Source organism: Andrena cerasifolii, chromosome 11 (assembly GCF_050908995.1).
Source record: "Andrena cerasifolii isolate SP2316 chromosome 11, iyAndCera1_principal, whole genome shotgun sequence".
In the NCBI taxonomy this organism is placed as follows: Eukaryota; Metazoa; Arthropoda; class Insecta; order Hymenoptera; family Andrenidae; genus Andrena; species Andrena cerasifolii.
The window spans coordinates 896,186-920,896 of record NC_135128.1 but is presented as its reverse complement, the minus strand read 5'-3'; the positions used below and the strand labels follow the sequence as shown (position 1 = coordinate 920,896).

General features: G+C 42.2%; 2 protein-coding genes across 2 annotated transcripts in view; both read left to right on the top strand.

Moving 5' to 3' along the window:
- The window catches only part of Dpp10 (Dipeptidyl peptidase 10), a 655,550-nt gene that overhangs the window by 281,579 nt on the left and 349,260 nt on the right, over nucleotides 1-24,711 (top strand). The window contains exon 6 of the mRNA XM_076823446.1: nucleotides 4,309-4,472. Within this exon, the coding sequence (XP_076679561.1) occupies nucleotides 4,309-4,472 (164 nt within the window). The remainder of the gene's footprint in view (nucleotides 1-4,308; nucleotides 4,473-24,711) is intronic.
- LOC143374584 (uncharacterized) overlaps nucleotides 14,354-24,711 on the top strand; it is a 115,460-nt gene continuing 105,102 nt past the window's right edge. Inside the window, exon 1 of the mRNA XM_076822834.1 lies at nucleotides 14,354-15,865. Coding sequence (XP_076678949.1) covers nucleotides 14,771-15,169 — 399 coding nt within the window. The 5' untranslated portion in view covers nucleotides 14,354-14,770 and the 3' untranslated portion in view covers nucleotides 15,170-15,865. The remainder of the gene's footprint in view (nucleotides 15,866-24,711) is intronic.

The following is a 24,711-nucleotide window of genomic DNA, read 5'->3' as shown; positions in this document are numbered from 1 at the left end:
CAAAATTACTGATTTTCACTGGAAGAAAACCCTCTGGAATAGCAAGGGCCGGGGTCGGTCTTACTGACGCCACGGGTGGCATTGCCTGTGGAAACTGATACCTACCTGCCAAAGGTCTACGACAGGGTTCGCAGGCCCAAAAGCTGGACAATTCTTTTCCGTCAGAAATGCTACTTAGGTAGGTACATCTGCGGTATCGAGAAGCGCACCGTTACTTTTATTTCGCACTTGCATCTACGCTCGGATGGCCGGTTCTTTTGGGAGGGATGTAAGTTGGATTGGTTAGGTTAGGAGGAGTGAAAGTTGCTAGACTAAATTTCAACCATAGGGAGCAGATTGTATCAGAACCAATCGGATATGCATCCCTCACAAACGGCTGCTCTCTTGAAGAGGCCCTCTTCACAGCAATACCTCCTCCTCAATGCCTACCTTCTCTCGCACGGAATACGTCAACGCATGCTTTTGTTTTGATATCGAAGCTCGTGTTTATACCCACTTTCGTCCTGTGTCTATCCACGAGGAGTATTGCCGGTGGATTGTAGGAGCGTAGATGTCTGGATGCCAGTTGTTGAATTCAGGAGACGATAGAAACACTTTATTACAAAACACACATGTACTATAATTATAGTAAATCTTATTCCTCTCGGGCAGGAGTTGTCCAACGCTTGTCAAGGAGATGCGGCTTGGTACCCCGTGGCGAGGGCTGCCCTTCACAGTGCCTCACCCGATTTTTATGGTTTTTTCCGGAAAAAGGTACGAATCCTGGGCCGAACGTAACGAATTGGGGTCGGGCCCCCGCAATAGAGGGTGCAATATCCATTACAGCGTATTAAGAAATTATTTTCTTCATCGTGTCGATAGGGACAGTGATGACAATGTATTCCTGGCGTTCGGTCGGTTAAAATCATACCAAATTTCAAGTAAATCGGACTATTTTTAACCATGTCAAGTCAGCTTGAAATGATATAAATCGATTTTCAATGGAATTTCCTTCATTGTGGTCCGAATTATGTCGTTCTTGTTATTACTTTCATCGGCGAAACATAAGGAATCATCAATTGGCCTCGTTCTCGCAAATATCTGATGAGAAATGTGGGAGTCAAAGATGGCTCACTTCTTAATAGGGACTCCAACACCTTTGCGGGTCGAAAGCCATAAAAATCGGGTTAGGCACTGCGAAGGGCAGCCTTCGCCACGGGGTACGAAGCCGCATCTCCTTGACGATCGTCGGGCAAGTCCTGCCCGAGAGGAATAAGATTTACTTTAATTACAGTACATGTGTGTTTTGTAATAAAGTGTTTCTATCGTCTCCTGAATTCAACAACTGGCATCCAGACATCTACGCTCCTACAGTCCACCGGCAATATTCTTCGTGGAGAGACACAGGAAGAAAGGGGGTATAAACACGAGCTTCGATATCAAAACAAAAGCATGCGTTGACATATTCCGTGCGAGAGAAGATAGGCATTGAGGAGGAGGTATTGCTGTGAAGAGGGCCTCTTCAAGAGAGCAGCCGTTTGTGAGGGATGCAAATCCGATTGGTTCTGATACAATCTGCTCCTAATGGTTGATATTTAGTCTAGCAACTTTCACTTCTCCTAACCTAACCAATCCAATTTACATCCCTCCCAAAAGAACCGGCCATCCGAGCGTAGATGCAAGTGCGAAATAAAAGTAACGGTGCGCTTCTCGATACCGCAGATGTACCTACCTAAGTAGCATTTCTGACGGAAAAGAATTTTCCAGCTTTTGGCCTGCAAACCCTGTCGTAGACCTTTGGCAGGTAGGTATCAGTTTCAACAGGCAATGCCACCCGTGGCGCCAGTAAGACCGACCCCGGTCCTTGCTATTCCAGAGGGTTTTCTTCCAGTGAAAATCAGTAATTTTGTAAGCGCAATATCTTAAAAACCAGTGGAACTAAAGTGTATACATTAAAGGTTATTGAATTTGTCTTGGAACGCACTATCAACTCAGGTGTTCAAAAAAATCATTCCATTTGAAAAACCGAAATTGACCATCGTATCTTTTAAAATAATAATAAAAAAAATCGTCTCGGGTAATAAATTGGCACTCTCGAACCATTCAATTACATATTTTAAAAAAATTTTATCTCCAATACTTTAGGAGATATCGCGCTGTCCAGTCTTAGGTGGGACACCCTGTATATACGGCAGAATACATTCTAGTAGCAGCAGTAGTTTTTCGCGAATATCTTGGAAACGATGGTCGAGCGGGGGTAACATGTATAGGAAAAAGTTGTTCAGAATCATGTCCCCGACAACATATCCAAAAATGATTGAAATCGGTGAGGGAGTGGGTTAGAATCCATTTCGGTTAGAATGGACAATGTCGTATATACGGTTCATTCCATGCCAAGTAGATCACTTTGAACACTCAATGTCTGAGGTTTTGTTCAAATTGAAACATGTCACAGTGCATGTGAAAATAAGAGGGGTTCAAGTTGTCACATTTTGCTAAATTCAAAATTGTTTTATAAATACAGACCCTCAAAGTACACAATTTTCATCGATTTTTTGAAAATTATCTTTCGAATTTGGCAAAATGTTTATTTAAATCCTCCTTATTTCACATGGACTCTAACATAGTTCAAATTGAACAAAATCCCAGGAGTTTATCCAGATATAATTTTTACCCATCTCTGTTCTTCAGCCGCTTCGCCGTAATTCATGCAAGCCTCCCTGACGACAAAATAGTAATAGGGGCAATGCAGCAACAACGCAATGCGACTCTCCATACGTATGGGCAACTATGTCCTTCCTATATTTATCGTCTAGCTTGGACTTTCACCGATTCTGATGGTACATGGCGTGAATATACCATCAGCGCCGGTGACGGAGAATATTTGAAGCCTCATTCTGTCATTTCCCGAGTCTGTCTCAGTATACGATTCATAAATTCATTATTATTTCAACGTACGGGGCTTATTAGCTTTCAAACGCACCAGACCACCCTGCACTGATGTGTACTGGAACTATACCCTCAAAAACTTCCTTCTTGCCGATTTCAGGACGAAAGTTGGTTGAAACGGTTTCGCGTATACGTACACGCTTTTCCTAGCTTGTGTGAGCGTACGCACACATTCAAGGGCCGGTGAGACGGCAGCTTTAAGCTCATTTTAAAGCTGCCGATTCTTTTGAGTTTCACCGGAACCCACTGGGATAATTTTTTACATGTGACCTTTAAGTTTGAAGTTACCGTTTCGGAAAAATAAGGTTACAAAATGTGTCGCATTACCCGTCGTTCTCGCGAAAGCGAACGCTCTTGTTCCTTTCCCCACCCGCCGGCATAAGTGACGATACCAGCCAAAAGCGAGCCGTGTTACGCCGACGCTATCGAATGTTCCTGTGTGTACGGCGGTACGGCAGTCACGCGGCCGCTGAAGCCATCGCGGAACTTGAAAATGTTCGTCGGAAAGGAAGCGGCAACTTCAAAGTTAAAGACTACAGGTAAAAAATTATCGCAGCTTTAAAATGAGGTTAAGACATGAGTGTTCCGGTCATCCCTCGTGGAGGTACAGCGAGTTGAAGAAAAAATGGAATTTGTGCAATTTTTAAGCAGACCTTCGAAAAAACATCGTACACCGAAATTTAACCAAATCGAAAAACTCAAAGATACGTCTGAAAGAGGAAAGACTGATCTTTTTATTGTTTTTTTTTCATGAACGTGCTACGATGATTCCTTTGCTTGCCAGAAGCAACTAAAGTAAAAAAGCGGCTTTTGCTTCAAAATTGAATTACTCCACCAAAAAAAATCGCACAAGAAATTTATTACTCTCTTTTGACACAGGAAAGTAGTCGCTTTCGACTACTTTCGACTACTTTCGGTGTAAATGGAATTTGTGTAAAAAATTTCGTACTCCCCGTGGAACATTCGCAAGTTGAAATTTTTTTAAAATTTACCAAGTGCTCTTTATTTTATTATAACATTGCCGAAAGCAATACAGCTAAAGTTTGAAAGAAGCAGCTGAAATCAGGGAGTCCACGCTTTCAAACCATATTTTCACAATATCGATATGTCTATTTTTTCCGGAGTTATGACCATGTGAACTTGCTCCTATTTTTCGGATTCTTATAGCTGATCCTTGAATTAATGTGAGGAGTGTATTTTGCGATCATCCGTCACATCGAACAACGGACAACATAATGTCATACGCATCCAGCCTGCGCATCGACTTCAGTCTACTGCCGCCTACAAAGGGATACCTTCCCTGACGTTCATCTGTGGCAATTCCAACAATATTTTTGAGTCGGGTGTATATCTTTGAAGTATACTTTTTTAATATCGTAGAAGAGGTATTGCATCGTGCGGAAGCAATTTGGATGTCACCAGATGGTCATATGATGCTGTATGCCTCTTTTAATGATTCACTCGTTGAGGAAATGCATATATCCTGGTTTGGAGAAGGAAATAAAGCTCTTTATCCTGATATACGGTCGTTGCGCTATCCTAAGGTACGTATTGTACTTCCCTACATTATATACATATTTTATGATAAATCATTACTATTGATAATTTACCCATACTTAGAAAAGTTGATAATGGTAATTATTTACTTTGGTGATTCCTCGCCGATTTTGATGATATTGAAATATGTTGCCAAGGTTATCATTTTGAACAATGTTTTCCTATACATGTCACCGTCGCTCGCCCGTATTTCCTGAGATATTTGCCAAAAACTTCTGTTGATTTGTTCCGACACAACGCATTCCACTTTGCAGCTTGTCCCAGGTATTAGTATAGGATGGGGCTAGATTAGTGCGGCGGGTGTAATAGCAAATCGATGTGAGTTTGTAGATTTCCACCAGAAACTTGCGGATGCCCGTCAACCCCGACTGTGTTCGGTGACACCTGATGTTAGGGTGTCTCTGGTTCTAAAACATAATTTTTTTGCTAGAATGAGGGTGCTTTCGAGAGCACCTGTTGGATGTGTGACGGCTCCCGTCAACAACCCGACTCACATCGATTAGCTATCATGCTTTACCGCGCCCGCGCCCTTCGCACTAATCTACCCCCGACCAATAATAATACCCGAGACAAGTTGGAAAGTTTTTCGCAAATATCTCGGAAACGAAGGTCGAACGGCTGTAACATGTATAGGAACAAGTTGTTCAAAATGTGGAGTTTTACAGCATATCCAAATTTGATCAAAATCGGTGAGGAATTGCTTAAGTAAATAATTACCTTGATAATTCTTCTACACCATTTGTAGATATTTCTAAAATTACACACTTTTTAATCATTCACTAGCATTTCCATTATTTCAAAAAGAATGATTCCAAAATGTTACTCTCAGCCAGTATGTCACAAAATATAAAAAAAAAATAATTATATGGGATGTCGTAAATTAACGAGGTATAGTACTTTCTCGCTGCACGCTCGCGACTCGCGACCGGCATTGAGCCTTTATCGTTAAGGGGGCGCTAATTCCGAGCGATCGTTTCTTACTTCTCTCTTACCGAAGAGGGGAACGAGAGAGAATGAGAGCGAGTCTAAACTTTCATGCCTATCGCTCACGTGAAGAACGCAGTATCATGTGCCCGAAAAACAGAGCGAGACAAAGTATCAACGCTTCATCTGCTCGTGCCATTCGTCGCTCGCTTTCAGTCCCTCTCACTCGCTTTCGTTCCATCTCGCTCCCGCCTTCGCAGGGCAAGAGTGAGGCAGAACTGGTGGGGATAACAAAAAGTATTCATCGTGTAGGCGATACGGAGCTCTCAGCGAAGAAGTACTGTAAACAGAAATATATAAATATAGGGTGTCCCAAAATAATGGGACAATCCGAAAGAAATCAAAAAGTCCTGTGTTTTGGGATCGGGCGCTTCGTTCTCGAGACATTAACAGTTGAATATTGGCGGTGGCACCTCCGGGCCGCGGAGTTTAAAGCCAAATCAGCTGAACGCGCTGTAGACTATGCTTGCACGCACACGCAGGAGGCACGCGTAGACAATTTATAAACTCCGTAGAGCCGACCGCGCTGTCCCATTTTCACAGTTTGACCCAGGGTAGTCAGCTCTACTGTGTGTGGGGGTCTGTACCTACGCGTGCCTTCTGCGTGTGCGTGCTAGGGGTCACTGCTTTGCGTCAGCTGTTTGGGCTTTAAACTGCACGGCCCGAATGTTCCACCGCGAATATTCAATTGTTAATATCTCGAGAACGAAGTCTCGGATCCCAAAATGAAGGACTTCTTGATTTCTTTTTGCATCAACAATTTGCACGTTTCCAATTGTCCCATTACTTTGGAACACCCTATAATGTTGATTTGGTGTGAATATGATCAAGTCCACATTTCTCTAATTTTCGGTAAACACTAATTTAAAGTTCAATCTATTACACCAAATCAGGTAATAATTGAATGTTATTGCCAAATACATGACTTTCTCTTCATATGGATTTTTATTAATGTATTGTTGTAAAAAACGTCGTAAGTGTTACGTCCGGAAAGGACTATGCGAATCCTCCTGAGCGGTTAGAGCGATTCGCAGGGGTCTGGGTCTCTTAAAGTACTACAGTATGCCTTGACTGCGCCATATTATAAATGTACAGGAAATTTGGAAAAGGAGGTATGCGAAGGGATCCAGAATTGTGTTTTACAATCGATGTTCGCGAGCAGATTAGCCGAGGACAACAATGTCACGGCTTCCGGTTTGTTCTTCCGCGATTTCTTATACCGTTATTAACCTGCGTGCGAAGGCATTCTCCTACCACCAACATATCTCATGTACGTTACGATAAACGCGGCAATGAGATTAGTGCCCTTTACACGGACGTTCTTGAGTCGAATCTTGCGCGCCACACGCTGGCGCGCCGCGCAAAAGTACGTCAACACCGGAGTGAAGTAACGAGAGCGCTCCTTCGTGCACGCCAGAAGGATATATTCGGCACTATTTAGAGACAGCGGGTTCGGGCTCGTATTTCTACGTCGACTCCACATGTTTTGTTCCACGATCCAGCACAGTCTTGTACTGTGTACTGCCTGTTCGGTGTATTATCGATCTGCGTAACAATCGGTAAAACACGATCGCGATACACGTTCGTGAAAAATATACCTGGCTTATAGAGGATATCATAATTGCTGTTACTGTAGAGTACACTGAAACATCTGTTTTTACGAAGCTACATTTGATTTATCTGAAGTTGCTACAAATTATGGAAATGGTGTATGACTCAATTATAAAGACTGTAAAATTTTACAAGGGTACATTAAAAAATGTCAACATGTTTCCCCGGCAATGCAATGGCAAACGAAATTACAGTTAACACATTCATTGTTGTGATGATTATAATTATTACTATGTACGTATCTCTTTAATGACTTCCCCTTAGGGTTACATGCTTCCTTTTGCTTCCTCTTCTCTTTTCGCTCTTACAATTTCCCTTAACCTACCTTAACCTAGACTTAATACTATCCCTTAAACTACTCCGCGCCGTCTCCTCTCCCTCTCCCACGCCACGCTTGCTCGGTTCTTACCATAGCTTTAACCTATCGCTCTTATTTCCTAATTCTTACATCTACGCCTCTCAGGCCTCTACTTTCTCTCCCTCCCTCCGCCTTCGACTGCCATTTCCTGTCTTACACTCCATTCCTTCTTTCACTCCTTCCCATTTTCATTCGCCCCCCCCTTCCCCCTGTTGCCTGCTTCCCTCTCCCTACTCCTTTCCTCTAACTTTTTCATCCATTATCTTTCTCCCGTATCTTTCCCCACTCTATCCTCCTTCTAGGTATTTCGGCAACCCTTCCCTTCTAACCTCCCTGTACCAGCTGTTGTACCTTGATTCCCTTAACTTCCCACTTCTTTCTTCTTCCTGCTTCCTGCAATCTTCCTTTTCTATCTCTTCGTACCCCCTTTCCCTTTCTTCCCTCCCCCTCTCCATTCTAAATTCCTTCCTCTCTCTTTCCCACGCTGATAACCCCGTCCCCGCTTCCTTTTCTCTTTGCCTCACCTCTTCCAGACACAACCTGGCCAATTTCCCTCCCTCTCCCCTGCCAACTTCTCTTCATACCTCCACGCCCCCCCCCCGCCCACGTCCTCAACTTCTTCCTCTTCGTTTCCTCCCTCACCATGTATCCCGGTGTCGCCAATTCACTCCTAGCGACCACCTTAAAAATCTTTCCTGTATCCTCTCCCTCCACCCCCATACCTCTGCACCATATCCCACCACCATCCATACCAGCATGTCGAAAAGCCACATCCTCCTTTCCCAGTCCTTCGCAAATTTCCTTTTCCCTATCCCCCATACCTGTCTCATCACCACCCCCGCCTTTTTTATCCTTTCTCTGATGTGCGCTTCTTGTCCACCGTTCTTCTTAAATGTGTACCCGAGGTATTTAAACTCCCGTACCTCCTCTATCCTCTTTCCTTTCCACCTTCAGTCCACCTTCCTCTCTCTCTCTCTCTCTCTCTCTCTCTCTCTCTCTCTCCCCCCCCCATCCTGAACCTTACTATTTTCGTTTTTCCCACATTTACCTCCAGCCTCTTTCCATCTAAATATCCTTCCAGCCTCCTAATCAAACTCTCCATCTCCTCCTCATTTTCTGCCAATATCGCCAGGTCCTCCGCATACGCCATCGCGCCTATCTTCCTTCCTCCTAGTTTCACCCCTCCCCATTTTCCTCTCCTGAGCACCTCGTCTACATACGCTATTAATAAATTAAACAGAATCGGACTCAGCGGGCAACCCTGCCTTAGGCCTTTCGCCGTCCAAAAACTCTCCCCTACCTCCCCTCCCACCTTCACCTTGCTCGTCGCCTCTCTGTACATTTCCTTTACCCTCTCCCTCAGCCCCTCCATCACCCCTCTCTTCTCCATCGCCTCCCACAACATCCTCCTGTCTACCGAGTCGAAAGCTGCCCTCATGTCCACAAACATCGCTATCAGTTTTCCTTTGCTCCCTTGTATTTGCCTCCCTATCAGGTGGTTCAGTACATATATGTGGTCGACCGTCCCTCTTCCATTAGTGTCACTCCCCTGTACTCCTGGACACACCTTCCCCCTCCTTTCTTCACCAGTGGCACTATAATTCCCTCTTTCCAATCTTCCGGCCATCCCTCCCCTTCCCACGCTACTTCTATCCCCTCTTCTGCGCCATACTTCCACACCGCATTCGGGATTTAATCCCCTCCCACCGCCGTCCCCTCCTTCAGCTTCCTCACTACCCTCCTTATCTCCTCTTTACTTAATCCCACTTCCTCTCCCCTTCTGTTATCCCCCTTCCCTCCCGTCTTTACCCTGCTTTCCACTCCTCCTAATAGTCCCATGAAATATTCCTTCCACTCCTCCTTTTTTATCGTTTCATCCACCCCCGTCCATCCTTTCCTCCCCCTGTTTACTATTTCCCACACCTTGCTTTCGGTCTTTGCCTCAGCCACTTCCCTTTTCAACCTCTCCCTTTCCTCCTCTTTTTTCTTCTCACACAGCTCCCTGTACTCTCTCCTCTTCCTCTTGTAATCCTCCCTTCTCCTCTCCCCTCCTCTCCATTTCCTTAACTCCCATCTCACCTGTCTTTTCAGCTCCCTGCATTCTCTGTCCCACCACCCTTCCCCTTTCCGCCTTGTCTCCTTTCCCCCGACTTCCTCCCCTTTCCTCATCACCTCTTTAATCCTTTCTATCGTCTTGCTCACCTTCTCCTGCATCCCTTCCCCTTCTACGCTCACTTCATTCATTCCCTTCTCAAACGCCTCCTTCATCCTTCCCGTCCCCCGTCCTCTTCCTGCCTTTCTTTTCCTTGCTTTCCCGCTTCTCACCCCCACCCCTCCCTCCCTTATCGTCACTACCATCGGGTGATGGTCCGACTCCACCCTATCTCCTACCTCCATCCTTTCCACCCCCCTTCTCGTCCTCTCATCCCCCAATACATAGTCTATTACCGTCTCCCCTCTTCCCCCTGTATATGTGAATTCCCCCTCTTCATCCCCTTCTACGTTCCCGTTCAGTATTTCCCACCCTGTCTCTTCTATGAGTTTTATTAACTTTTTCCCATTCCCATTTACCTTTCCGTCTTTTGACTTTCTTCCCCCTCCCTCTTCTTCCCCCACCCCTCTATCCTACCACCGTACTCTCCTGTTCTTGCATTGAAATCCCCCCCCTTATTATCACCCTCTCTCCTTCCTTTTGTTCCTCCATCCACCCTCTGATCTTTTCCAGCTTCCCCTCCATGTCTCGGTTCACGTATATTGCTACTATTGACCAAAACTCCCCCCCCCCCTCCCTCACTCTCGCCACCATTATCCCTTCGTCTTCTCCCTGTCCTTGCTACTCTTCTTTTGAAATGTCACGAGTTTTTGCACCATACAGAACACTGAATTATTGTCTCAATTAACAAGGTAAGGCGCTAAAATTTTTTAATGGATTTTTTATGTATAGTTGAAAAAAAAACGAAGGAAACGGAGAGACTTGGAAGGTTCAACGGAGAAGCATCTTCTTTCCCACAAGTTTCTGGAAATTTGTACCACGCATGTACAAAATAATATATTGTAACAAATTGCATTTAAATTGCCAGATATTTTTATACCAGCAAATTATTTTTAATTTAGAGCTTCTATATAAAGCTTATAGAAATGAAAGGGCGCACAGACTTGGATAAAAATGAAGGGGACACACAGGCTTAGAGGTTGTCGGGAGAATACATAGACAGAAGAGCATCTTCTTTCGCACAAGTTACTGGAAATTTGTCAAAAAAGGTATATCGACAAAGTTTGTCAAAAGACATAGCATTAAGAATTAAGAAAATTATAGTTGATTGCTTGCAATGTAGAGCAAGTCACATTAGTGAAGAAAGTACGCAAAAAACACATGTCGCTTGATTCTTTTCAATCTTTTGTGAAATACATTTGTAATACTTTCAGATCCACAGTAGTTGCCACGCTATTCATTATTTTGATTAGTTTCCCATTAACAATATTTGAATTCACCAATAAACATACTAAATTAATTTTATTCCAACACCAATAAATTGTGTGTTAGAAATATTGGATCTCTTCGTTCATTTTCGCTGAATGCAACAAGACTTTCTGCTATACGCTCTCACCTCCTTTGGACACATTTTGTAGTCTCTATACTTACTATAGTAAAGGACCACTCTATTTCTATATATGTTCTACATTATGTTGCAACTATAATGTGGATTTTATATATTTACAGATAATCAGAGAAAAAAAAATATTGTGACATAGTATTATATTAATTAAACGATTTTATTCAGCTTCGATCCACTGTTTGCTTCTTGTATGTTTGGTTCATATCTGAAAACTCAAATTTAAACCAATTCCACCAATCCAATTATCTTGAAGCTTTGCAGGCGTGCATAGTTTGGATGACAATACAATATATTTTTAGACTTCCATTTCCGGTTTGGAAGAGTCGAGACGTGTGAGTGAACGGTGTGAGAAAAAGAAATAGAAAACGTGCTAGTAGGGCGAGTAATGAGTGAAAAGTGGGAGTGGGGGGAGATGGGGGAGCAGGGAGTGAAGGGAGAGAAAGGGCGAGGAAAAGGGGCTTGAGGGAGAAGAGGAAAACAGGCAGGAGGCGCAGAGTTTTGAGGTTAGGACAAGGCAGGAAAGGATTGAGCGGGAGAGGAAAAGGCGGTAGAGTAGAGAAAGAGAGGCAGGTAGCGACATCTGGCAATGAAGAAAGGGAGTAAGTAGATAGCGGAGACAGTGGATAAAGAAGGGAGTGAATGAAGAGAAAATAGGCAAGAGGGCGAGGAAGATAGGATGGGAGGGAAAGAGGGGCAAAAGGGAGAGGCAAAGGGGAGCGAAAGGGTAGTAGCAGAGAAGATGGGAGAAGGAAAGGAAGAAGAGGCGAAAAAGAGAGGTAGGAAAATGAATGTAGAGAGACTGGCGAGAAAAAGGAGCATGAGTGGAGGAAGTGTAGGGGAAATTGTAGAGACGTGGAAGGGAAAGTGAGAAAAAGAGGAAGAGATACAAGTGGAAGGAAGAGAAGGAGAAGAAGCATTTCAAAAGAGTAGAAAGGTACAGAAATCACCGGAGGAGAAAAGAGTAGGGGAAGGTATAGAGGTTAATAGGGGAAATGAGGGAAGAGGTGAGAAAAGATTTAAAGGAAGTAAATGAACAAGGTAGGGAGGCAAAGGAAGATATGTTAAAACTAAGAGAGAAGATGGAGGAATGGGAGGAAAAGTGGAGAAGAGAAAAGGAAAAGCTGGAAAATAGAATGAAAAGGATGGAAAAAAAATTAGAGGAGGTGGAGATAGAGAGTAAGAGAAGATAAAGCAAATGGAGGAGGGCTAAAGAATATGGAACTGAGGAGGGAAATGGATGAGGGAAACGGAGTGGAAGGAAGGAGAGGAGAATGGGTGGGGAAGGGGACAGGGCGGGAGGAATGGGAAACAAGGGTACAGGGGATGGAAAGGAAACTAAAAATGAAAGAGAGAGAAGAGAAAAGGAAGAACATAATAATAAAATGGGTAGGTACGAAGGGAACGGCGATGAGGAGGGCAAAGGAAGTGCTGGACACAGTTGTGCTAATTGAATTACACTGTAATTTAATTACGTGATTTAATTACACTGTAATTTAATTACGTGATTTAATTACACTGTAATTTAATTACGTGATTTAATTACACTGTAATTTAATTACGTGATTTAATTACACTGTAATTTAATTACGTGATTTAATTACACTGTAATTTAATTACGTAATTTAATTACATAGTATTTCAATTACATAGTAATTCAATTACGCTGTAACTCAATTACATAATTTAAACTTTTAAATTAATTCAATTCCTAATTACTGTAATTGTGCGTGTAATTGGATTACAATGTAATTCAATTACAGCTCAAAACACTGAAGAAGTGAGAAAAAAGTGGAAAAAATTTAACAAAAGAGTTTATTTCTCTTTATATATTATAAATTTATGAATAATACCATATTCAGCACTCATAATAATTTTCTTCTGTTCGAATCCTTTACCTACATATTTCTTTCCCACCTCTTATTACCTCTCAATTTGGTTATCTCTCAATTCGTAATTATAATTCAATTACATTGTACTATGCAATTACAATTGTAAATACATTGCAATTGCGAATAGCGATGTATTTTAATTGAATGCGAGATCTGAATTACGAATCACAATGTAATTGAATACGATGTAATTGGATTATTTTGTAATTATAATTCATGGAGTAATGTAATTGTAATTCTGCCCAACTCTGGTGCTGGATGTAGTATGAGTGCAGGGGAGAATAGAGGGAGTGAGGGAGCTGAGAGGAAGAAGACAAGGGAGAGAGGAAGTGATGCTCGAGGTGAGACTGGAGTGTGTGGAGGTTAAGAGGGAAATAATGAGGAACAAAGGAAGACTAAAAGGGAGAAAGGAAAGGATAGAAGATGATCTGACCTGGAAGGAAAGGAAGATCCAATGGGTGATAAGGAAGATAGGAGAAGAGGAGGAAAGGGAATAGAGTGAGAGTAAATTACGGGAAGATAGTGATAGATGGGAAAACGTGGTTTTGGGATGAGCAGGGGGAGGTATTAAGAGATTGGGAAGGGAAAGAAAGGGGACAGGCAGAGGGGGGGCAAGGGAGGGAGAAATGGAAGGGGGCAGAGAGGATGTGGGAGTGATAGAAGGGAGTCAGGGAAGTGAAGGGTAAAAAAACTAAGCGTGGGGGGGGGGGGAGAGGAAGGAAAGAATAGCAGAAAGAAAAGAAAAGCTGGAGGATAGCATTGTGGAACGCAGCGGGGGTGGCAAACAAGGAGGAGGAACGTTAGAAGGGGATAGGGGAAGTAATAGTGTTGATGGAGACATGGATAGAGGAGAAAGGATGGAGTAGGATTAAGCACAGGCTGCCGACGGGATACAGGTGGAGGACACAGTGGGCAAAGAGAAGGAATAGGAAGAGGAGAGCGATGGGAGGCATGATGATAGGGGTGAGGGAAGAGTTGAGAGGAGGACAGGAACGAGGCTATGGAGAAGAGGAAGGGATAATGGTGGAAAGAATAAAGGCGGGAAGGAGGAAGAGGGGAAACGGTGATAGATTATGTATTGGGGGATGAGAGGACGAGGAAAAGGATAGAAAAGATGGAGGTAGAGGATAGAGTGGAGTCGGATCACCACCTGATGGTGGTGACAATGAAGGAGGGAGGAGTGGGGGGAGAAGCAAGAAAGCAAGGGAGAGAAAAGTAGTTGGGGGACGATGGTCGGGAGGAATGGAGGAGGAGTTCGGGAAGGGAATGGAAGGGGTGAGCATAGAGGAGGGAGGGATTCAGAAGGTAGTGAGGAAGGTGGAGGAGAGGATAAAGCTGGAGATGAGGAAGGGGGAGGAGGCAGGGGGGAGAGAGAAGAGGCGAAGGGAGGAAGAGTGGTGGGACAGAGATTGCATCGAGAAGAAGAAGTAGGTGAAAAGTTGAGGAGATGGGGAGGAGATAAGAGCAGGAAGGAGGAGTACAAGAATAGGAGGAGGGAATACAAAGAGTTGTGCGAAAAGAAGAAAGAGGAAGAGAGACAGAGGGTGATAAGGGAGGTGGCGGAAACAAGGCCGGAGAATAAGGTATGGGAGATAGTAAATAGGGGAACAACGACATGAAGAGGGCTGAATGAAGGGATAAGGATGGAAGAGTGGAAGGAGTATTTTTTGGGGCTGCCAGGAGGAGTGGAAAATAGGGTAAGGATGGGGGGGGAGGAGGATAGAAGGAAAAGAAAGGAAGAAGGAATAAGTAAGGAAGAGATAAGGAGGATAGTAAAGAAACTGAAGGAAGGGAAGGCAATGGGAGGAGATGATATACCGAATTAGATGTGGAAGTATGGGGGAGAGAAAACGGTAGAAATAGCGTGGGAGATTTGCGGAAGCGTGTGGGAAGGAGAAAGATCGTTCAGGAAAGGGGGAGGGAGAGAAAGAAGAGTGGAATGGAGGTGCAAGGGTAAGAGAATAGAAGAGGTGAAGGAATTCAAGTACCTAGGCTACGTGTTTAAGAAGAGTGGAGGGCAAGAGGCGCACATCGGGGATAGAGTGAAGAAGGTGCGAGTGGTGATGAGACAGGTCGGGGGAATTGGAAAGATGAAGTTTGGGAAGGACTGGAGCAGGAGTATGTGGCTATTTGACGCTTTGGTATGGATGGTCTGGGGTATGGAGCCGAGATCTGGGGGTGAAAGGAAAGAGAGGAGGTTGAGAGGGTACAGGAGATCTATATAAGGTGGACGTTAGGGGTGGATTGGCGAACACCCGGGTACATGATAAGGAAGGAGATGAAAAGGATGAAGTTGAGGACGTGGGCGTGAGGAAAAGCGTGGAGGTACGAGGAGAAGCTGGGCAGAGGGGAGGGGGTGAGCTGGCTAGAATATGTTGGGAAGAGGTAGGGGAAAGTGAGAATGAAGAGATGACCGCATGGGAAAAAGAGAGGGAAGAGTTTTAGAGAGAAGGGGGATGGCGGGAGAAAGGCGAAGGGGCAAGGGGGCGTGAGGAATATGAGGAAATGGAGAAGGAAGATTGTAGGAAACAGGAAGAAAAAAGAAGAGAGAAGATAAGAGAGTCAATATATAACAGCTGGTACAGGGAAATAAAGACGAGAGGGCTGCCGAAGTATTTAGGAGCAGGATGGAATGAGGAGAGGTACGGAAGAATAGCCAGATTTAGGTTGGGGAACGAAATGAGCGGAGGAAGGTACTGAGAGGGGCAGCAGGAGAGGAGATGTAGGATATGTGCAGGAGAAATAGAGACGTGGGAGCACGTGCTGGAGAGGTGTACAGGGGAGGAAGGTGATGGGAGAGGTATAGGGGAAAAGATAAGGGAAATATTGGATGAAGGGGGCAAGGGAGAGGAATGGATGAAGAGGTTAGAGGGAAGGAGGAGGGAGAGGGAAGAAGGAACGTGGGAGAAGGGCGAGGGAGGGTGGAAGTAAGGGTTGAAGGAGGGAAGGAAGTAGTATTACAAGGCGGGTTCTAATTCAAATTTGAGTTTCAAGGTCATGATCAGTTATCATGACCTTGAAACTCAAATTTGAATTAGAAAATTTGTTTTTTGCCGGCGGGCTGGCGGCGGATGACGTCATAGAGATGGCGGAGTGGTGGGGGGTAAAGCGCGAGGAGCAGATATCGATATCGAACCGATCTCGAACCCATACATCGAAGTGCATCGAGAAGGAGGAACCGCGGGTGAAGGTGCGCTACTCTGGAGCGTGGTACAGACTGTCGGTACGGAAGGTGCTACTCTGGAGCGTGGTACAGACTGTCGGTAAGGAAGGAAATATTAATTTTATGATATTAATATAAATGAAAAAACTTCTCGGGGCGACGGGGCTCGAACCCAAGACCTCCGCGGTACGAGTCAGCCGCCTAATTTTTTTTTTTTTTTTTTTTTCAAAAGCGTTTTATTCAGGTACAAAGTTACAATATCACAGTGTACTAAGGTAGTGAATACTCTACGATAGTGGTCATGTAGGGATTTTACAATAAGATTGCCTGATCGCAGAGGCGACGCTCGCATATCTGTAAAACTAACTTTGGTGTTGTCATCTTATGTTGTATTAGCAGTTGCGTTTTCTTAGATTATTTATTTGGTATGTGCTTAACCTATCATAGACTAATACAAGAGATTTTGTCCAAGAGCGAAAGCTTTTCAGCTTCACACAAATGGCGCGGATAGTACTTTAGACCTCATGAGGCTGGGCAAACGTGTTTAACGTACATTCGCTCTCATATTTACACACATACACACACACGCACATACACACACATACGTACTCATCATATACACTTAGATCTATTTGGATATTTACATATTTACATATTTACAATGAATATATGTCTTTTAGGATTTTGGTAGGTCGCGGCTATTGTCCGTATCAGTTTGATATGTGTGAAGTGGGGACTAGTTATTCAACCACCAGTAGCGTTTGGTGTCTTTGTGGTAGTTATTTTTAGTGTCTCTTATTGGGAGATCCATGTTGTATACAAGATGGACTCTTGTGTCAGAACGGTTGGTGTTCGCAGGGTACAATATTTTTTTGTCGCTGGTTTTTCTATTGATGTGGTAGATAATCGGTATGTTTTCGCTATCGGTTATTCTGCCTGACTTGTCTAATAAGGGGAAAGCCTCGGGTGGAATGTGGCCTGTGCTGAGTGTTTGTAGGTAGTATTCATCGTTTGGGTAGAGAGAGCTATGTATGAGGTTGTTGTCTTTAATTTTTGAGATATTAGCAAAGTAGTCTCTCGTGAGCTTTATGATGTGGCTGTCTATTCTCGGGATATCTGCTGCGTCGTACAAGTTTTTGCAGCTTTCGTAGTGTTTGAAATTAGATTTTTCGCTTCTGTATATGGAGATGCAGGCTCTTAGGCATTTTCTTTCAAATATTCTAATTTTTTCCATTTGGTGTGGGCTCGTATTATACCAAATGGGGCTGCCATAGGTAACAATGGGCCTTATTAGTAGCATATAGCATATCTTTTTTATTTTTGGATTTAGATAGTTGGAGAGGAAAAGCCTACTGTTTGCCATAAATGCTTTTCTGGCTTTTTCGAGTTGGATCGTTATGTGTTGGTTTAGTAGGAGGCGATCGTCAAGATATACACCCAGGTATCTCACTGTGTTCTTGTGTGGAATAGGGGTATTGTCCGATTTAATGCCGAAAGTTTTATATGTATTACGAAAGGTGCTGCTTTGGTTTTTAATTTTTTGTCTGAACAGTATGGATTCGCATTTTAGGGGATTTATCTTTAGTTTCCAAGTTTTATAGAAGTCATTGATTTTGTTAAAGATTGTTTGCATTTTCTCTTGGAGTTTTTTTACGCTTTTTCCTTTTATGTATATGATTAGATCATCCGCGAAGAGGATCACTTTGGTGTCCGTTGAGTCCGGAATACCAAAGAGATTTGGGATGTCGGCGTTAAAGAAATTAAAGAGGACAGGCGCAGTTACTGTTCCTTGTTGGAGCCCGTCTGCGACGCTGAATGTGGTATTTGGACTTGAGTTGTTGGTTGATGTATAGAATTTTTTGTTCTGGAGCATATTTGCTAAAATTTTTAAAATGTAGGTTGGACAACCTTTTTTATGTAGTTTGTATAGTAGGCCTTTTATCCAAACCGTGTCAAACGCCTTTTCCAGATCAATGAGGCAGGCAGCTACGATTTCTTTATTATGTAGTGAAGCGTTTACATCTGATGTTAGTTTTTGTAGGGCATGGACTGTGCTTAGTTTGTGACGGAATCCAAATTGAATGTCTGGGATAAGGCTATTCTTTTGGTAAAATCTCTCCAGTGCGTTTTTGAGGAGGATTTCGAAGACTTTAGAAATGTTAGGTAGCAGGCTTATAGGTCGGTAGCTGGATGGGTATGCAGGGTTTTTCCCTTTTTTGCAGATTGGGATGACTTTGGCCGTTTTCCAGGCGTTTGGGAAGTAGTAGTTGTTAAGACAGTTATTGAAAATGATGTTGTAGTCGTAGTAGAGACAGAAGGGTAGGTTTTTGAGGACAATGTTAGGTATTTTATCGGGGCCAGAGGATTTTTTATTGTTGAGTTTCTTGAATAAGTTGAAGGTTTCAATGGGGTTTGAAAAGTAGTTTTGATCATCATTCCAGGTTGGGGCTGATGCCGGGTTTTTTTCTGAGAACTGGACTAAGTTATTATTGATTGGTATGTTGGTTTCGGTGTTTCTAGTGAGATTCTCGTAGTGGTTTTCAATTATTTCTATAAGTCTGTCTTTACCTAGGTCCTTGTTTTGTGTGTAGACGGAAGCGAAATTGGCACTTATTACGTTTAATTTGTCGGTTTCGTTTGTTATTATGTAGTTGCCCTTTTCGTTTTTTTGTAGCGAATTTGATGTGATTTTTGCTTCCGCTAGTAGGTCTGTTCTGTTGTCTTCGATTTCTATGTTTGGGATTACTATTTTATTTGTTTTTCTGAAGATGGGGTTTAGTTGAGGAAACGTTTTGGTCGGATTTAATGGGATTTTCCGGATTTTATTTTCCCAATAAGTGTTGGCGGATTTTTGGAATTCTTGTCGGAGTGTGGTCTTGCAGTTTTTAATTAGAGATTTTGTTTCGTTGATGATATTATGAGCTTGGGAAGATGGTTGTCTGAATTCGTTGAATAGGATCGATAATAGTTTTTTTTTTATTTTAAGGAGTTTTTTAATTTTGCTGTTTAGGTATAGTTCTGACGAGTTGTAATCTGTGTGTTTAGGTACTTGTCTATTGATTGCATTTAGTATGATTTCGTTCATGATTGAGAGATGGTTGTCGATTTCTTGATTTGATAGGTTTCTATTTTGGGGTATGAACGTCGTGTAGTTTTTACTTATATCGCTTTTAAAGGCGGGCCAGTCTGTTTTGTTGAACCGTAGGGGATTTTCTGGTGTGGTGAAAAAGATTTTGTCGTCTGTTTTTGGTAGGGAGAATTGTATGTTAATTGCTCTATGGTCGCTATCCATGTCGATGGTTGGGATTGTACCATCATTATTTAACATATGGAGTTTTATTCTACTGTCAACTAGGCCTATGTCTAGGTGGGAATTGCCTCTATGGAAGGTCGGGGTGTTTGTTCCTTTTAGTAACATTCTGTATTTTGTGCTATTTGAGTTTATCCAGTTTAACAATGCCAGGCCTCTGCCGTTGTGGTATGGGTTGTTCCAGTACTAGTGTTTGGCGTTTAGGTCGCCTGCCAGGATAAAATAATTATTATGGTTCCTTATGGCGAGTAGGTTAAAGATATAGTCTAGGTCATCAATAAAGATTTTGGATTCGGCTCCTGGAGCATAGACTGCTATTAAGAACAATCTGTTGTTGTTTTGTAGTTTGATTTTGACAATTACTGTTTCGATGATATTTAGTTTTTTGGGGGGGGGAGATTCGTTCGTATTTTATGTGGTTTTTTAGTAGCATCGCCACGCCCCCACCGTTTGGGGAATTTCTATCGCTTCTCAGAAGATGGTAGTTTTTGAACTTGGGGTTGTGGTGAGCTTTGAGTTTGGTTTCATTTAAGAGTACGAAGTCGGGGTTGTTATCGTTGATAATTTGTACGAGGTTGTGTCTTCTCTCATTTGTGGCAATGGAGTTAACATTGGCCGATATTAGATTGAGATGCTTGTTGGGGGCGTTATCCATTGATCGGTTCGGTGTTGTCAGTTTCGTTTTGTGGTAATTCTTGTTCTTCTATATTATAGCCATAATATGTGTCATGTAATTTCTGTATGTTTTGGGAGTTATGGATTATCAGGCTTTCTAATCTAGACATTTGTTGTTCAATAAAATTTTTAAAGTCCGCAAGAGTGTTGTCTGGTTGAGTCTGGGAGTGTGTGTGTGTTGGGCGAGATGACTGTATGGGGTTTCGCGGGGTGGCTGCTAACGAGGGGTGTTGTGAATGGTTTATTGGGCTTAGTGTGTTGGATTGGGGTTTGTCTTGCATGTGTGAGGTTATGCCCTGTTGTTTGGACGGGATAGTATTGATGTTTCTTAGTATTTGGGAGTATGAGACATTTGTTTGCGTGGGGCGCGAGTTGGGTGGACTTTTGAATCCATTTAATATTGCCGTTTTTAGTTCTGTTTTTCTCGCTAGTTTGATTGCGATCCTATTTTTTAGCTCTTTTAGTTTCGGGCAGCCTTTGTAGGACGCCGGGTGTCCGTAGTTCTTACATCTAACGCAGAAAAGTTTACTAAGTTCTACCTTCTCGTCTTTTTTAATAGCACAATTTCCCGGGTCGTGGCTTTCTGTACATTTTACGCATCTATAATCTAATTGGCAGTTGGACGCTGAGTGTCCCGCCCTTTGGCACCGAGAGCATATAATGGGATCTTTTCTTATTATTTTTTCCCATGTGACTGCGTGGTGTATGAGATATTTGGTCTTCGTTAGCGATTTGGTATCGCTTTCAGGTGAGATTTGGACTAGGAAGAATGGGAGTGGCTTGTTGTTTTTAGCCGATTTCAATGTTGAGAAGTTAGCGACTTTTAGAACCTTGACGTTAGGTATGTTTAGTTTACTGAGTTCGTCTAATACTTCATCCGGTGTGAAACTGTTATCAATACCTTTCAGTAGTAAGGTTTTTGGCTTAATTGATTTTGGTGTGTATGAGAAGAATTTAATTTTCCTTTGTTTTAGTATTTCTATCAGTGCTGCGTGTTCTGCTAAGTTTTCTACTTGTAGGTGGTGTTTGTTACTATTGACGCGCTTAATTCTAAAGTTATTTAAACCTAATGTTTCTTTAGCTATCCTAAATGACGTTTGTTGGGACGTTTCGTAAATATTAATTATAGGCGGCTTTACCATACGTGTTGAGGCGGAGGGTGGCTGCTCGTTTTGGTTGATAGCCCCTGTCTGTAGCGGGTCATGGTTTTGTGTCCGAGTCTGGAGGTCGTTGTAGTCCATCCGTGTTGAGTTAGGGGATGCGGCCCTGTTTGTCCTGCTGGGTCCTGGTAGGTCGATCTGGTTTTCCCCTGCTGCGTGTTGCCTTTTCCTTTTCGTAGGTGTGAACTCTGTCCAAAGGTCGGTAGGCCCGGTACCTGCTTCTGTAGGGGGGGGGGGCGGGTCCCTTTGTTTCTTCGTCTATTATTGGACTTCTGCTGGTATCTGCTTTTCTTTTGTACGTTTCGGCGGCGCTTTCTGGTGTTCTGGACGCATTGCGGGCCCTCTCTTCTTCCAGTTGTTTGCTTAGAGTTTCGATGGTTTTCTTTAAACCATCTATCATTGCTACCAGCTCGCTATTTAAGGCTTCACCTCCATCTTTGTTTGGGGGGTCCTTCTTTTTCTTGGTTGTGGTTGTCGGCTTTGTTTTCATGGCGGACGTTATACCTGGTTCGCAGGCTGACGGGTTGTTCCTCTTTTTACTGATGATGTTTGGCTTCGGTTGTATTTTGCTTATGATCTTTTTGGATTTGATGATCCTGTCCAAGCGTGCGTTGATTGCGGAGGGGGAGTTTGCGGAGAGTTTTTCTTCATCTTTGAAGGTCCTCAAGATCTCGCGGAAAACTTCCGGGTTTGTTATGTTTTTGGTTGCACTCAACGGTTTCACTATATTTGTTGGTTCAGGGGGGGCACCCCCCTGCGTAGATGTTGTTATTTCACTAATTTTGGTTGTATGGTGGCACTAGCGGTTTTAAGAAAGTTTGAGTTTCTTAGGCTTCGGCAGCTCGTTCAGGTAGAACGAACAGTGGCTCTTGGGCCTTATGAGGGCACGTCCGTCACTCACGAACGTCGGCGGAAGAGTAGTCAGCCGCCTAACCAACTCCCCCAAACGCCGTCTCTGACATTAGTCTTTTCCGAATGATACATATTAGAGGTCCTTATTTCACGTGTATTCAAATACACGTGTACACGTGTACTAAACGTATCCGTACCTCAATCCGTGTATCTTTTAGTACACGGGTACCCGTACACAATTTCACGTGTATTTAAATACGCGTGAATTTAGATACACGTGTTTTGACTTTTGATTCGTCAGATTTTTAATATCTATGGATATCCCAGAACTCTGAGGGATTGTGAAATTAATAAAAAAATTAATGTATTTGAATATATTTACTAGAGTAATATGCGGAAAATATGGTTTTACGAATTTTCAGATTGTAACTAATAATACAATTACAAAATTAATAAGATTTATTTAATCGATTACCTATTTTGATACAAAAAATTTAGGCATTACGATACTAAGCGAGTTTCTTTTTAGACACATTTAGTTCGTTTTTGTACGTCTATGTGCAAACATCAATTCAGTTCTGAGGAACATGCAACATCCTAATGCAAAAAGACAACGAAAAGTCTTTTATTGGTTTCGATTTGTTTAAACAATGTCTCAATTATAAAATAATTTTCGTTAATTCCGATTTGTTTAAACAATGTCTAAACGGAAAAGTTGGGTATGGCAACATGCCCATCGTGATGGCGATAAAGCTTTCTGTGACATGTGTGATGAGGGAGAAAATAACGTATTTTCATGTGTTGGTGGAACTACCGGATCCTTAAGCAGACATTTGACTGGTATGCACAATTTAAGGCCCCCAATCGAATGCCAGCAAATTTCTGATATCGGTGAGTGCCATAATACAGCCAGAGTTGTGCATTAACTAATTTTGCAATTGTTGCAAAAGTGCAATAACTAAAAAAAACAAACAAAAAAATTATTTAAATAAGGATCAAATAAAAGTTACTTTAACTTTAAATTATTCGGCGACTAAAGTGAAAGTTACAGTTACGATTAAAGTTAAAAAATTTATTCGACACATGACGAATAATTTTTTAATTTTTATTCGTTATTCGAAAGTTTATTTAAATAAAAATTTTGCCCATCTTTGAATACAGCAGATGAAGATGACCATTGTGAATATTCAAATGATTATGCGGACCCAGAAAATTCACAACGTTCAAGAAAACGTCGAAAGCGTTCACAACCTCATCCTTCTAATACTTCGGCCAGCCGCTTATTTGATCCTAAAAGAACAGAACAAATACATCAAGCTTTGGCAAAACTGATAGTAATGAACCAGTAACCCCTTTCATTTTGTTCAAGTATTGGCTTTCAAAATTTTATGAGTGTTGTTGATCCAAACTATAAACCTTGCAAGGAAGAAGCCATAAAAAAAGGCTAACAATTTTAAAAAGAACGATTGAAGACAAAATAAAAAAAAATCTTAGTGCTGCTAAAAACGTAGTTTGTACGACGGACTGCTGGTCTTCACTATCACAAGAATCGTACATTACTGTAAATGCACATATCATCAATTCTGAATGGCGAACAATCTCGTACACTTTAACCACGCATGAAATGGAAGAAAGACATACAGCCGAAAATCTAGCGGATGAATTAAGACAGACGTTCAATGAATGGGGAATAACCGAAAAAGTTACAGCTATTGTTACGGATAACGCCAAAAATATGGTAAATGCAATACCTTTAATATCTGAAACCGTCGAAATTTCTAGTATTACATGTGCAGCTCACACGGTCCAACTCGCTATAAATACTGTACTGAAGGAAGAAAATGTACAACAACTTATTCGGCAATGCAGTAAAGTAGTGGGACATTTTAAACATTCAACCATTGCGAAAGCAGTATTAGAACAAAAGCAAGAACAACTTGACATGCAAAAAACAACCTTATTGCAATGTTGTTCTACGAGGTGGAATTCTACGTTTTTAATGTTAGAACGACTAAATATAAACAGATGTCCTGTTTCAAATACAATAGCAGATCGAACCGTCATAAATTCAAGCATGGCAAAAAAATTAGAAATCACAGAGAGTCAGTGGGGTATAATTGAATCTCTGCTTAATATTCTAAAACCATTACAAATTGTGACCACCCTTCTTTGTACCGAAAGTCATTCTCCAATTTCAATGGTTAGACCATTAATTAGGAAAGTGATTGAAAAACATCTAATATTACAAAATGATGATGATGAAAGTATCACTACATTGAAGAATACAATAATAACAGAACTTGTACGACGTTTTGATCTCGACGGGGATAGAAGCACAGTTGTAACTTTATATCATATTTCTTGCTTTTTTGATCCAAGGTATAAAAACCTGGAACACGAGCCAGTACAAGTAAGGGATATAATACGTACCAAAGTGAAACATTTACTTGAAGCCCCACCACTAAGTACAACAAACAGTAATCAGAAGAAGACATTCCACAAAACTGCTTTAGAATATCTATACAATAATGACGAACGGAATGAAATGACAGATTTAGCTGTAGAATACGATACTTATGTCGCCGAACCGCAATTAAGATTTGATTT